The following is a 15,423-nucleotide window of genomic DNA, read 5'->3' on the forward strand; positions in this document are numbered from 1 at the left end:
GTGATGGGTTTCCCTATTTCCAGGGCATTTTCAGCCTGCTTTCCAGTGTCTACTGTGTCTGGAAAGTGAGAGTCATTTAGGGTAGCATGGAAATATTGCTGGCCTCGGTCTTGTTTCCTTCCTTTTCTTTGCTATTAAAAATTTTTCGCTGTGATCTCAGTAAGGTACCCCACTTCTGCTGGCGTCTGGATTCTGCAGCTCTTCTCTCTCCTCAGGGACACACATAGGGAGTAGGAACGCGTTTTTACCTGAGGAGAACGTGTAAGCACACGCTGAGGTAAGGGAAGCTTATACCCGAGTGGAACGAGTCCCATCCAGGCTCCGGTTTGGGAGTTCGGCCCCAGCCCGGACTACAAGTCCCAGGAGACCCCGCGGTGACGGCGCGCTGCACTGATCCTTCCCTCGCTCTCCGGACAGTGGGGTAAAGGTTCCGTTGCGGCGCACTGCGGCTTGGTGTGTTTTCAGCGGCGGTGACGGAGGCGGGGAGCCCGGGGACGGCAGGCGGGGGCGTCGGGGGCGGACTCCTCCTCCCCCGAGCCTGGGGGCGGGGAGGAGGGGAGCCGGCCCGGCCGGGACGCGCCGCGGCGGCCAGCGGGCTGGGCAGATGGAGGGCGACGGCGCGCCGCGGGCGGGCGAGCCGGTGTCGGGGCCCGGCCCGGGCGGCGGGCCGACCCGCGAGCTGTGCCGGGGCCTCGGGCGCTACCGCCGCTACCTGGGCCGGCTGCGGCAGAACCTGCGCGACACGCAGAGCTTCTTCCGCGACATCGAGGGCTCCCGCGCCCGCGGCCGCCCCCCCTCCCCCGCGAGCGCCGGCGGCCCCGAGCGCGGCCCTGCCGGCGACGTCGCCGAGCCCGGGCTGCAGGCGGGTAAGGAGGCGGCGGGCGGGCGGGCGCGGGGCCGCGGCGCGCATCCTCCGGGCTGGCCGGGGCCTGGGCGGGGGCCGCGGCGGCGGGAGCCCGGGAGGGCCGGGGGCCGGGCGGTGCGCGGGCGGCGCGGGGCGGGGCGGGGGTCTGCAGGGAGCGGGGCTGACCCCAGGAGGGGAAAGCCGCTCAGAGTTCGCGGTGGGCGCTCGTGGGTCCGAGCCCCAGTTGAGGGATGGAGGAGAGGAGGGGTGGACGAGGGGCAGTCGCAGGGGGCCCCGGGAGGCGGGGGAGGCCCGGGAGCTCTACTGGGTTGAATGTGTGTGGATTGTGCGCGCGTGTGTGGTTATGCATGTAAGTGTTTTTACACCAATCGTGAGGCAGCTCTCTGAAGAGGTAAGGAATGTACCCTGAATGGGGCTAGGGTCGCTAAAGGGAATGCTATCTGATGGTGCCAGGGGATTTCCAGAGGTGTTGCTTGTGCTGGCGGTGAAGTTGGAGCGGGAGGGGATCGCTCTTGGTCCTGACGCTCCTCGACGTGATCCCCTCTGGGATGTGTGGGGGCCCTAAAGCGCTCACAGTCGCGCAGGGTCTTTGATCTTTCCTAATTTCTTGCTTCCTCTGAAACTGCTATAGGTGGGGAACTGGAGGGTTTGTTAACTACTGCGTCTAATTAGGAAATAAACGAGGTTGGAAGGGAGAAGGGACTGGCATCCCACGGAGACGGATGCCTTGGGGACAACAGCAGAGAAAGTGTGTTTAATTTAGTGATTCTCAAACTGGTGTGTATTAAAATCAAATTAAAATTTAAAATATCTCAGGCCGTCCCACAGATCGATTGAGTAGGCCTCGTGGGTGGGTCCTCAGAATTTAAACGTAGCAAGTCCCCCGGGCATCCTGGTGCAGGTGGTCTGCAAACCGGCTTTCAGAAACACAAATTTAGGTGCTGATAGCAAATTTGAACACGCGACTCAGAACGGAATGAATTGTTAAACTCTTTAGAGTTTGTGTGTTTGGCCCTATATTTCCAGAGTTGCATGTTTAATATCCTAAGTTTGTCTGAAACTCAAAAAATGGTGATAAAAAGAAGACAGTGTCATTCTGCTATGGTCCTGAATGATGCTATTACGTTTAGTTGGCCTGAATGTAAATAAAAAAGCTTTTATTTTATCTCAGGAGATGAATGGGAGGAGGGGGATGACCAGCTTTTCTGAAGTTGCGGTTTTGGCATCTTCTGCCCAGAGGGTTGCTGTCTGAAAATGGACCTTCAGAGGGCCGACTTCAGTGCGGCTCCCAGAAGACAGCTGTTGTAATGTTTTCCGAGATGAACCCCAGAATGTGTACTTTCACCCTCTCCCTGAGCAGTGCTTTCCAGTGGCTTTCCCTACTCAGAAGTTCTTCTCATAGTTGTCTAAAAAGCCCTGTGCTGTGTCATTTTATAACAACTGTTTGCTTTAGAATTCCTACTGGAAGTTCACCTGTCACTCGCCTCAGAGAGGTGGCCGTTTTCCCGGCACCTTGGTTGGCTCTTGTTTTTGTGCTTTAAAAGCCAACTTAAGAGATACAAATGTACCTTTGTATTTTGCCTCATGGCTTTTCTAGTTGACTGCATCATGAACTAATCTCTGTGTGTTTAACTCTCTTCACCCTCTGGAGTCTGTCCATCTGAAATAAAAACCACGGGAGGGTGCAGGTGGCAGGAAGTGAAAATGGACATCAGGGCAGATGAGTAGGGTCGTGCTTCCTATGTATGTTTTGGGGATGCTGTTTTCCCAGCTGTTTAGGTAATCATGTTAGAAAGTAGAAACTGCTCCTAAAAAGACAAGAAGTTCTTATTCTCCCCTTTTACAGGCTGTCTTTGCAAGGTCAAGTTCATTTGGAGACTCACCTTTCTTATAGGAATGTTGGTTTCTGATTAATAGCAACTTGGAATGTTAAGAGAAGGAACACTCAATTCTTAACCTAACAAACCTCTAGAGGGTTCTAATCGCCATTTCAGAATGGACGTGTGCTTCTAGGTTGGATGTAGCATATAGTGTTTGAGCAATTGAGTATCGGGGATTAACTCTAAGTTTTTATTATTTCACTTTTAACCACAAAGGAAATGGAAAGGACCCAAAATAATGCTTCCTTCTTAATTTTGAGTTTTGTATTCACTGGGGCAGCATAGAGAGGATATATGCGTATGATGTTTTAGAAGTTAGAGTAGGTGGTCTAGAACTCTAAAATCGAGTAGCTTGGCCTGTACAAATAAAACAGAATTATGAGTGAAATTTCCTTGATTCAGGTCCTCCTCTGCTGTCCAAATCATTGGTCTTCTTTTCACTTAACTATAGTGGTTGAGAGCCCTTCTATCTGGTGATTTTCCTCTGTCAGAGCGGTCAGAAATAATGAGGTAAAGGCTTTGAGCACCTCTGAAGAAAGGCAGAAAGGAGTGTTATACAAAGTAGCAGAGGGAAAAGTATTTTTCTTGTTTTACGATCCAGTAGAGGTCCCAGTTGTTGCAGTGCATCAAAAACTACTCAATTTTAAGAAATTGGAGTGACTCAACTGTGTCTGGTTGGAATGTGTCTAGCCTGTGCTGCTTGCCTTAGTGCTGGTGCCACCCCTTCCTAACTGAATGACCTTAGGCAAATCACAGCTGTGCTGTGCTACGGTTTCCTCATCTGGAAATGGGGAGTGTAATAATAGTACTTGTCTCCAGGGTCATTGGGAGTTAATGTATGCATGCGTTTAGAACAGTGCCTGGTGAGGTGCTGTGTAAATATTAGCTATTAGTATTCAGTGAACATTTGAGTGCCTGGTATGGGGGATAAAGGGTCAAAGACATTGGCCTTGGCCTTGGGTTAGTGGAGATCAGTCTTTGCCTTCTATACTTTTCTCCTAAGAAAGAGCAAACAATTATAGTTATCATCACCCCAGTACACCTATTTGTTTATGTTGGATGAAGGATGAAAAGGACTAGGAAGACCTGAACTTGGTCTTCAACAAAGGCATGATCTGATCTCAGCCATTATATATGTGCAACGCGTAAAGCAGAAAAAGGGCAGAAAGCTAAGGTATGCCTAGATTTTAGGCATTTTATGTGAGTTATAATTCTTAGGTTTTTATAGTTCTTTGCCTTTGGTTAGAGGACAACTTAGTTCCTCCAACAGCCTTCACCCTCTCTTTGTCACACCTAGTGTATAAATTGGTTGCCAGAAATAAAAAGAAGAGGAGGGGACCGGCCCCGGGGCCAAGTGGTTCAGTTCACATGCTCCACTTTGGTGGCCCTGGGTTTCGCCAGTTCGGATCCTGGGTGCGGACGTGGCACTGCTCCTCAGGCCACACTCAGGTAGTTTCCCACGTGGCAGAACTAGAAGGACCTACGACTAGAAGATACAGCTATGCACTGGGGGGCTTTGGGGAGAAGGAGAAGAAAAGAGAAGAAAGGTTGGCAGCAGATGTTAGTTCAGGGCCAATCTTTAAAAAAAAAAAAAAGAAAGAGGAAAAGCACTAGTACATTTATTTAAAATAGACATTTTTCTTGAACTTCTTAGATAGCAATTTGTATGGATGATAAAGTCTAAGCGCCAGAGTGACATTTGGGGAAGGGACGGACAGTTGGGGGAGGGGATTCTTCACAGCCTGGTTCCGTAGAGCTGCCATCTTCATGGCTGAGGGGTGGAGAGAAGTTGGGGTGTTGGGGTGAAAGAGCAAGAGACTGGGATGGGCATGCTTTCTGGTAGTTTGCCGTCATCTGTTTAGAAGAGCTGCCGTGCGTTTCAGCATAAGCTCCGCAGAGATAGTGCTCTAATTGTGGTCCTTGTTTATTACTTGTATTGCCTTAGATGAACAGAACCCATTTTCCCAAGTACATCTAAAACTTTCACTTTCTCTCTCCATTTTCTTCCTATGTGGATGCTGCATATACTGGTCAAAAGCAAGCACAAGCGTGTGAATCAGACCTGGGTTCCTGTTCCAGTTCAGCCTCGTAAACTGTGTGACTTGGGGCAAGTTATTTAACCTACTTGAATCTTGGTTTCTTCCTGTGTAAAGTGGGAGTGATACAGAATGCCACATATCGTATGGTTCCATCTATGTGAAAAGTCCAGAATAGGTAAATTCATAAAGAGAGACAGTAGATTAGTGATCACCAGGGGCTGGGAGAGAGGAGGATGGAGAGGCACTGCTGATGGCTGCGGGGTTTCTTTTTGGGGTATGAAAATGTTCTGGAATTAGATAGTGGTGATGCTTGCACAACTTTGTGAATATACTAAAAAAATTTTGTACACTTTAAAAGGGTGAATTTTGTGATCTGTGAATTATATCTCAATAAATAAATAAAATAGGAGTGATAATGTTTATCTCACAAAGTTGTGACATTTACAGTAAAGCCCTTAGCACCGGCATGCATTTAGTCTGAATACATGTGGCTGTTTGTGTGTGCGGATGTAGTTGTGAACCTAGATTGGGAAGCTGGAACATGGTGGGCGTGGGGAAGACTAAGGAGCAGAAAGGTGGAATGTGGGACACAACAGTTTTGAACTGGAGCCAGATTTAGTTCCCGGTGTCTGGGCTCCCAGTCTAATTCTGCTTCCGTGACTCCTCCCTTCTTCTTTTCTGACCTGGCCATGGGAATATAAAATGCACCCTGTCAGTGGAGAGATTTTGTTACAAATGAGTCACAACCTAGGCTCCATAGCTTGCCGTGGAACCATAATTTACTTCAGTGGGAGACTTTATCCAGTTGAATGAGTATAACGCGACACTACCTGCTCAAGCTTCTTATTCCAGTTGCCGGTCCCTGTCTTGAGGGCACCAGGCCCCTCTTCCCTGGTCTTGCTACCTCCGGCTCCCTGGAAGGAGCTCTGGGAGGCGGTGGCCTCTACAATACAGTGGCTCTGGGGACCCTTCCCGTTTACCACCTTTCCCCTTCCTAAGCTTCCTTTCCTAGGATCATGTTCCCGTTGCATCAGGAAGCCCGCTATTAAAAAGGCTTGGATAATTCCATCTGCTCTTGAAAGACATTATCACCTGTAAGTTTATTATCATTTGCACTATGTTTAGTCTTAAAAGTCATTACTGATTTCATTATGGTTAGTTCTTCAGCCTTGCAAGTAGTTTTTAAAGAAAGCAGGATTTAAATAAAAACCCACTCTGGTCTTTAAATTTTGTTTTGGTCTGTCTGCTTTCCCAGCATCTCCTTTTTTTCTTCATGCCTCTGTTCTCTGTCTCAGTAGGTTAAGAACCTTCCTGCAGTAAATGTACTTCTCAAAAGCAAGCTTTTAAAAAGGCTCAAAAAATATGTTATTGAAGTAAAGGGGAATATGAATTTCACCTTAAACTTGTTCAATTCCTATAGGTTCTGGGCATAGGGATCCTACTTTTATTTGTTTATGTCTTTTTCTGATAGCTGTGGATGTATTGTTCTTATCCCGCTTACTAGATTGCGAACCCCTAAGGGTAAAGACTGTGTTTTACTCATCTTTGTATCCCTTGCAATGCTTCCTATAGTGCTTTGTACATAATAGGCAAATTATTTCCATGGCTGGCAGATACTGGAATAATGTTTTGAAATTAAATGCAATTTAATTTCCACTTCAGAAAGGCGTTTTTCTCCCCCATAGAAGATACAGACTTTAGTGGATTTGCCCACATTCTACTATCTGGGCCCCTAAAAAAGAACAGTGATATGCATTTGACAGACGACTGATGAGGCTGGAGCTGCATTCTGTGCCAGTATCCCAAAGAATGATTTTCACGGCCCAAAGAATGAGTTACATACAATACCAGTGTACCAGAGCCCCACCATAATGTGGGAAGTAAATCCTTAATATTCATTCACTCAGCACACCTTTCTTTTTCTTTTTAATGTTTATTGAGTTAATGATAGGTTACAATCTTGTGAAATTTAGTTGTACATTATTGTTTGTCGGTCGTGTTGTAGGTGCACCCCTTCACCCTTTGTGCCCACCCCCCACCCCACCTTTCCCCTGGTAGCTACTAATCTGTTCTCTTTGTCTACATTTTTAAATTTCTCATATGAGTGGAATCAGACAGAGATTGTCCTTCTCTGTCTGTCAGCATACCTTTCTTAATGCCTGACTCTGTACTGGCCACAAGACGCTCAGTGCTGAACCGTGCCCAACTGACCAATATTATTAATTCCAAGTTGATGTTGTGCAAGAAGGATTAGTGTTTTCTCATGTTCCCTCTAGAGGATTTTCTACAGATTGGTTACCTACTTAACCATTAGCTGTCTTTGAGGGTGTGGGGATAATGCATATGGGAAGTTGTAAGATTAGATGGCATTGATAAAAACTGGAGTTGAGATGCTTTACTGACTTTCTGACAGAGTACAGGAAAATTAGTCCCAATCTGCCTTTGATGGAGTAACTGTAATTGTGGGTATGGTTCAAAAGCAGAATGCATTCATGAAGGTTATTGTTAGAGCGTCTTTTATCTCCCTCTGGTTCTCAGAAGGCACTCACAGAGAAGCCAGTATGAAGAGTATGAGGTGTGTGGGTGCATGTGGTTTTTCCCTAGCAGTTTTAAGACCTAAGTTGAGTTTGCTCCTTACGTCTTGTAGGAAAACAGTTCACCTCTGGGGATGATGGGTGTTGCTTCCTATGCAGTCCAGGGAATCCAGATGGTGTCCTTCATATCAAGGGTGAGTCCATGTGGAGGAGGCAGCTCTTCTACCTTAACTCTCAAAGGTCTGGTTGGAGTCCCCTGTAGGATTTCCAGGCTAAGTATAGGCCACTCCATACTTGGAAATTGAGTCAATTCTTTGCCAAATGGGGAGTTTGGTGATCTTGGGGGTCCTGGAACTTGGCACCTGAACAGAGGAGAACACATGTAGCAGTGGTTGACATATGTGTCCCCTTGCTTAGAGCTGTAAATCCGCCTCTCTGAGAAAATGCCCTTATGTATAACATTCTTCCAAGTCCAAACCAAAGCTCTGGAGGAAGGTTCGTTGGAGCATGGGGGCTCGTCAGTATCCCAGGGCCTGGTTGGGGTGCCCTCCCGTGCGGTGCCGCCTTCTGTCGCCTTCAGCAGGCGGTGTGCATGGTGTGGATGTGTTCCCCAGCTTTGGGCGGTGTGGCTGCGGGAGCTTTTTGGCCACAAGTCTTTGGAGTCGGGCTTTGTAATGGGCTGCGGCTCCCCAGGGTGGTGGCCTGTGGGCAGCAAGATGAGGAGGAGGATGAAGGATTGTTTTGCTTTTCACTTGTCTAACTAAAAACGCATCAAAACGATCCTAAAGCATGATGATAGGTTATGTATTCTTAAAAGCCTTTGATTAAAAATCGTCACACTTCTTTTTAAAAAAATGCTCTCGTCCCTTTTCTTTTACTCAGATGTAAAAACAGTATAACTTTAGCTTCATCAGATTGAAAGTGTCACTGCCTTGTTATGCCCGACAGATTTTAGTGTAGTGTTTTTCCGTCTTCCAGTCTATGTAATGGGGAGAGAATTACAATTCCCAAGGATTGTTTTTGTCAAGCCAAACTTTCTAGAGCAAAGACTAAGGCCCTGTCATAAATCAGCTAGATTACAAGACTAATTTGAATAAAACCTCTCTCTTTATTCAAATTAGAGGGACAGTGACTGCATCAATATGGAGTTCACCTTTTAGGAACATTCTCTACAACATAGTCTGGCCTTAACTTTTAATATAGACATGTGTAGGTGCAAGGAGGAATGTGGGAAACAGCTAGTAGGAGAAAAGTCATTCTTACTCTTCCGGCATACAAGAGCCCCGCTGGGACACCTCCTTCAGTTTCTCCTGATCTAATTGGGCTGCTCTGCTGGGCCTGGTTCCCTGCAGAGAAATGGAGACGTTCTGCTCCAGCTTGGAAAAGGGGTTTGTCAGCACCTGGTGAGGAGGAGACCTGTTCTCCAGAAGTTGAGGTGTGTCCCCACCACCGCTGGATCAGAAGGGGCCGCTGCAGGCCGAGCAAGGCCAAGCTCTTCTGCTGACTTGCTGTCCAGTGAAGTGGATGGTTGTGGGTAACTTTCGTCAGCGTGTCCTGCCCTGGAGCGTGATGTTTGTCTGTACTGCTCAGCTTGGAGGATTTGGGTTCTGAATCTGATCCTGAACTACTTACTTAGATGACTGCCTTGAACTCCCCAGACCCTGAACTGGCAGCAGGAAACGATCCCAGAAAGTTTGAGGCGGCAGAAGGTGATGTGCAGGGCCAAAGTGAGACAGTGAAGATGCTGTTACTGTTTAAAGTCTATCATTACTGTATTGGATGTAGTTTTTCTTTTTCTCTTTGTCAAGTAAAATTCTATCTCTTGATCTCTTTCCTCTGAGATCCAGAACTAGATACACTTTACTAGGTATCCTTTTGGCTCCTTTTTCAAAAATTATTTTGAGGGGCGGGCCCAGTGGTGCAGCGGTTAAGTTCGCACGTTCCTCTTTGGGGGCCCAGGGTTCGCTGGTTCGGATCCCGTGTGCAGACATGGCACCGCTTGGCAAGCCACTCTGTGGCAGGCGTCCCACATATAAAGTGGAGGAAGATGGGCACAGATGTTAGTTCAGGGCCAGTCTTGCTCAGCAAAAAGAGGAGGATTGGCAGCAGATCTTAGCTCAGGGCTAATCTTCCTCAAAAAGACAAAAATTATTTTGAAATAATTTCAAACTTCCACAAACGTTGCCAGAATAGTACAAAGAACTTTCATACCTGCTTCATGCAGATTCTCCAGTTTTTAACATTTTATTGCATTTGCTCCATCACCCAATCTCTCCCTCTTTCTCTCTCTTTCTTGTGTCTACCGTTTCTCAGAACCTTTTGAAAGCAAGCTCTAGATAGGTGGTATTATCTCCTCTAGACACTCTGGTGTGCATTTCTCCCGAACAAGGATATGCTTCTAGGTACCAGCATACAACTCCCCAAATCAGGAAATTAACCTTCATTCAGTACTACCAGCCAATCCGCAGACCCCATTCAAGTTTTGCCAACTGTTGCAATAATGTCTCTCTTTTTTTTTGATCCAGGATCCTATGCAGGAGCACAGGTTGCATTTAGGTGTCATGTCTCTTCTGACTCCCTTAATGTGTAATAGTTCCTCAGCTTTTCCCTGGCATTTATATCTTTGACAGTTCAAAGAGTCGGCCTTACATTCTGTAGGATGACCCTCAACCTGAATCTGTCTTGTTTTCTCATGGCTAGACTCAGGCCATGAGCTCTTAGCAGGACGAGGCCCAGAAATGATGGGATGTGCATCACGTCGGGGTACATGGTGTTAGCCCCCCACCCCTGGAGATGTTAAGCTTGATCCCTGGTCGTGTTGTATCCTCTAGGTTTCTCCACCTTAAAGTCACCGTTTTTCCCTTTGCATTTGCTTAGTCTTTTGTGGGGTGGTGTTCTAAGATTTCACTGATAATCCTGTTCCTGAGAAAAACTTCCCTATACTAGACCCAGCTCCCGCTCACAGCTCCCGCCTGCTGCGGGGTGCTTTTTATATCCATCATTCCTTCTGTATTTCTTATTTGGTATTCTTTGGTAAGAAAGAGCTTTCCTTTTTGTTTGTTTACCTATTTATGTCAGTGTGGACTTGTGAATTTTTTCAGTGGATTATAATCTCTTTAAAAAATTTTTAGGCTTAAATTGTCCCTGATTTGGTCAGTGAGCCCCGCTTTGAGCTGGTTCCTGCGTCCTTTTGACATCTTCCCACCATTGGATCATTCTTAATGGTTACTAGCTACAAAATGCTGCCTTCCACATGATAGAAACTCATCTGTGCAGCATGGGGTTGATTTCCTTTGAGGAACCGCTTCCATCTCTGCAGCTCATAAATTATGGCCTCAGCTGCCACCTGCCTTTCTGTTCCCTCTGCAGCATGACCAGCCTCAGGAAAAGAAGGCGTCAGCAGGCTGCTGAGTGCAGTCTCTTCATTTCACATGGCTCCCAGGGGGTATGAGGCTGTGGGGAGTTTATCTCCCTCTCCCCAGGTGTCAGCACAATCCACTTTTTTTTTTTTTTTAAAGATTTTATTTTTTTCCTTTTTCTCCCCAAAGCCCCCCAGTAAGTAGTTGTATATTCTTGTTGTGGGTCCTTCTAGTTGTGGCACGTGGGGCGCTGCCTCAGCGTGGTCTGATGAGCAGTGCCATGTCCGCGCCCAGGATTCGAACCAACGAAACACTGGGTCGCCTGCAGTGGAGTGTGCGAACTTAACCACTCGGCCACGGGGCCAGCCCCTACAATCCACTTCTTAAACGCTGTTAGCGATCTTAACGTGGCCACCAGGTAGGATAACCTGAGCGATGTTTCTGCCAGCTCGCCTTCTCAGCTTTCAACAAGAGCTTTGCCTGCTTAAGTACATTTCAGTCTCTAGTCTCCAGAAACCATCCCATTCAACCAAAGTACCGTGTCGTACTTGGTCCTGAAGATCCTGAAACCCAGCCTCCCTAAGCATGTGTTTTCCTTATGTGAGGACGCCTCCTCTGTAGTTCAGGATCCTTTAAATTAGACTGAAGGTCAGAGCGCTCCTTTGGAAATGATACATGTTTCTTGGCAGAATTATTTCTCTCTCGGCTCTTGGGATTTTTGTAGCTCAATACTTTAAAGCTTCTAGAAGAAAGACTGTATAACATTCATTTCTCAGCTTAGGAGTTGTCCTTTTCTTTACTCTTGGCACATATAGTTAACGAGAAATAAAATATCACTACTTATTTGTGGAAATGCATATTTGTGTCTCTGATTACGTCAGTGAATTACAGAATCCTTTGTATTTCATTCGTGTTCAGAGAGGACTACAAATTCAATGTTAAAAGTGAGATAAAAAACTTTACTGGGGCCAGCCCCATGTGGCATGGAAGTTAAGTTCCTGCACTCACCTTCAGTGGCCTGGGTTCATGGGTTTGGATCCTGGGTGCAGACCTACACCACTCATCAGCCATGCTGTGGCAGTGATCCACATACAAAATACAGGAAGACTGGCACAGTTGTTAGCTCAGGGCCAATCTTCTTCAAGCAAAAAAAAAAAAATTACTGATGGAGGAAAACCCTTGGGTACCAGGAACAAGGATTGCAGTCCCAACTCTGATGAGGCCTGAATGAGCTCTGGAGCCCCGTCACCCTTCTGAGTTGTAATAGTATGATAAGGCAAAGATAGAGTTCCGTTTCACTTACTCCATATGGTGCCTTCCCTGCCTTGGTCATGGACTGGCCTTCACTCACCTCTCGTGTGTCTATTGAGTGGGATGGAAGACAGGCAAGGAGAGTGTATTGATAGAAATTCATTGCTGTTACTCCAAAAACAACTTAAATAAAACATCTATCCTTATGGGTCACTGGAGATGTAAAAAGCCCATTGGCGTTCCTTCACTCCAGTTCTCCCTTCTTAGAATAGTCTTAACCTCAAACCCAAAGGGGCTTAATATAATACACACTGACTGATAAGTAAGCATTAAAAATTTCTCTGAAAAGCCCCTCCTATTTCTTTTAGAAAAGGGACTCTAGAGATCTTAGGTAGAATAATAACATTTTTAAAAAGTATGCACCAGGGGCCGGCCCTGTGGTCAAGTGGTTAAGTTCGGATGCCCTGCTTCAGCGGCCAGGGGTTCGTGGGTTCAGATCCTGGGTGCCAGCCTACCCACCACTCATCAAACCATGCTGTGGTGGTGTCCCACATAGCAGAACTAGAATGACTTTACACCTAGAACATACAACTGCATCCTGGGACTTTGGGGAGGACGAAAGAGGAAGACCGGCAACAGATGTTAGCTCAGGGCCGATCTTCCTCACACACACACACGAAAGTATGCACCAGCTACTGGTAATACTGTGTTTTTCCCCCAGCCTTTATTCCTCATGGTTCTGGACAGTTTTCACAGGGACTCTATCAGTCTGCTTTAAATTGGGGCCCAACAATTGCTGAGTTGTGTTTGGCCCCAGATTGGGAAACAATGTGATGGGGTGTAGGGGGGGAGAAATTCCTCTTCTCTTCTCTTAGTCTCCACCTGGGCCTGAGAATCAGACTGACATGAGACAGATAAGCAGGAGAGAAGCATATGCATGTTATTAAATTTTGTATGTACAGGGGCGTCCCTAGAAGAGAATGAAGAAAGAAAGCTGAACATTTATCTACTGAAGGGACAAAGAGAAGTAGATTCTAACAGCGTGACAAGACAAGGGGCCTGGGCGAGGGCAGCTAATGGTGGAAAAGTAACTGGAAAATAAGAGTTAGTTTAACAAGGCTTATTTGTGCAGATTTTGCTTGGCCTTGATCCTGGGCTCTGGTGATAAGAATGTTGCCTTCCTCCTGGGACAGGGAGGGCATCTTCCAGATGGGGTTTCTCTCCTGCTTTCAGAAAGAAAAAGGGAGGTCAGCGCCCTTCTTATACCTGCTGTGTACAAGGGCCTTTAGCTCAAAATAATCCTTATGCCAAAGTGGCGTATTTTGGGATGGCATATTCCGCCGCTGGTCGGGGCACTGTCTACTATCAAGCACTAACCTGGCCCCCGGAGACCTGGGGACAGCTCCTGCACTGCCCTGTGTGCCACCTTTTATCTGCTTAGATAAATGGAGAAACATGGGCTCTTTTCTGCTTTTTTATTTTTATTTATTTTATTAATTTATTTTAAAGATTTTATTTTTCCTTTTTCTCCCAAAGCCCCCCGGGTACATAGTTGTGTATTTTAGTTGTGGGTCCTTCTAGTTGTGGCCTGTGGGGTGCCACCTCAGCATGGCTTGATGAGCAGTGCCAAGTCCATGCCCAGGATTCGAACCGGTGAAACCCTGGGCCACCAAAGCAAAGCACATGAACTTAACCACTCGGCCATGGGGCCAGCCTCTGCTTTTTTATTTTTTTATTCTTTTTTTTTTTTGAGGAAGATTAGCCCTGAGCTAAGATCTGCTGCCAATTCTCCTCTTTTTGCTGAGGAAGACTGGCCCTGAGCTAACATCCGTGCCAATCTTCCTCTACTTTATATGTGGGACGCCTGCCACAGGGTGGGTTGCCAAGTGTTGCCATGTCCGCACCTGGGATCTGAACCGGTGAACCCCGGGCTGCCGAAGAGGAATGTGTGAACTTAACCACTGTGCCACCGTGCCGGCCCCTCTGCTTTGTTTTTTAAGCTAGTTTCCTCGTCTATAAATGGGCATAATAACAGTTCTTGTCTGGTAGAATTATGAGCACTAAATGAGATGAGACAAATAAAGTGATGTATTTAGAAAGGACTCAGTAAATGTTAATGTGGAGGAGGAAAAATAATTTTCCCTCTACTAGGTTCTTGGCTGAGACACTGCTGTAATAAAAAGACAGATTAACAGGAGAAAAACAAACAAGTTTAATAACGTGTATGCCTCCTGTGTACATGCAGGAGACCCAGGAAAAAATAAATAACTTGCCAAAATGGCCCACCTTAAATATCATCTCCAGTGAAAGACCAAAGCTGTTGGTGCGGGGGGAGGCCGGTTACAGGAGGCTGTCGGGAAGAGCGCAGAGGAGACAGGAAGGGCTGTGCGGTGAAGTCCCTGCCTTCTGCCTTGAAAAGTTTCTAGAGATTTAGCACCTGAGAGGCAGACACTTTTACAAATGGAAATTTCCCTTGTAAATGTTTCTTACGAAGGAGTAACTTCTACTCAGTTTTCAGAGCTTCACCTGTGTCTGCTGTTTCTTAAAAATAAGCAGCTTCAAATAATCCGTATGCCAAAGCGGCATGTTTTGAGTTGGTCTGTTTTGCTCCCTTTCCTTATCTGAAACAAATACGCAAAATGGGTGGCCGCTTTGGTTGCTCTTCTCCTGCTTCTACTTTGAAGCCTTGTTTAGAAGTGACCCCATCAAGATCATCTGTATTTAAGAACCATCAAGGAAGAAGAAACAACCTTGGCTTGTACTTAAGACAGTTTGACTTGCCTTTTCCTGCGGGCGAGTTGGCAGGTTAATGTGCTCCAGCTGAGAGGCCCTGCTGTCACCTTCTGGCAGCCCCGTATGCAGATGCTGTTATATTAATTACAAAAGAAAACCCAATTAACTCAGAAGTCCTTTAAGGCTGGGAGGCGGCTGCTCCAGCTCTGAAACAGATCTTCTTCCTCCCTCCTACTGTCAGGCCCCAGTTTTTAATCTCTTCTTTAGAGAACTGTGGAAACTGCTCTGCAGGTCCTCAGAGCCCTGGCCAGTTCAGTCCACTTTTTGATCTGCAATTAGAATGGTCCAGGAAGAGCTTGCATAATTAAATTCACATAGAATTTAAAGCAAAAACAGCCAGACCAGCTTCCCATCCCCCTCAATGATTTTTCTTTCAACAGTTAAAACCTGATGAAATCCTGGAATTTTAGAATTGGAAAGGATGTTAAAGATGATCTAATGCAACTCCGTCAGTTCACAGATGAGAAGTCCAGGGCTCAGAGAAGTCCAGTGAGCTGCCAGAGTCGCAGAGCTGGTCCGTGGTGAGGCTGGGGTCGGAGCGTCTGCCCTCTTCGCTGGTGCTCTCCCCCCTCGGTCTGCGCTCCTCCCTCACCTGCCCGTTTGCCCAGAGAAGCAAGGCATGTGACAGGCTGGCTTCAGCTTCGTTCTCCCCACGCCCTTGTTCAAATCTTGTAGACATGTTGGAGATCATTGAAGAAGCTA

At 46.7% G+C, this 15,423-nt stretch overlaps 1 protein-coding gene across 1 annotated transcript in view; it reads left to right on the forward strand.

The window, feature by feature from the left end:
• Window positions 1-466: 466 nt before the first annotated feature.
• DSTYK (dual serine/threonine and tyrosine protein kinase) overlaps window positions 467-15,423 on the forward strand; it is a 47,264-nt gene continuing 32,307 nt past the window's right edge. The window contains exon 1 of the mRNA XM_044757782.2: window positions 467-866. Within this exon, the coding sequence (XP_044613717.1) occupies window positions 605-866 (262 nt within the window). The 5' untranslated portion in view covers window positions 467-604. The remainder of the gene's footprint in view (window positions 867-15,423) is intronic.

The sequence above is a fragment of the Equus asinus genome, chromosome 25 (assembly GCF_041296235.1).
Source record: "Equus asinus isolate D_3611 breed Donkey chromosome 25, EquAss-T2T_v2, whole genome shotgun sequence".
Classification (NCBI taxonomy): Eukaryota; Metazoa; Chordata; class Mammalia; order Perissodactyla; family Equidae; genus Equus; species Equus asinus.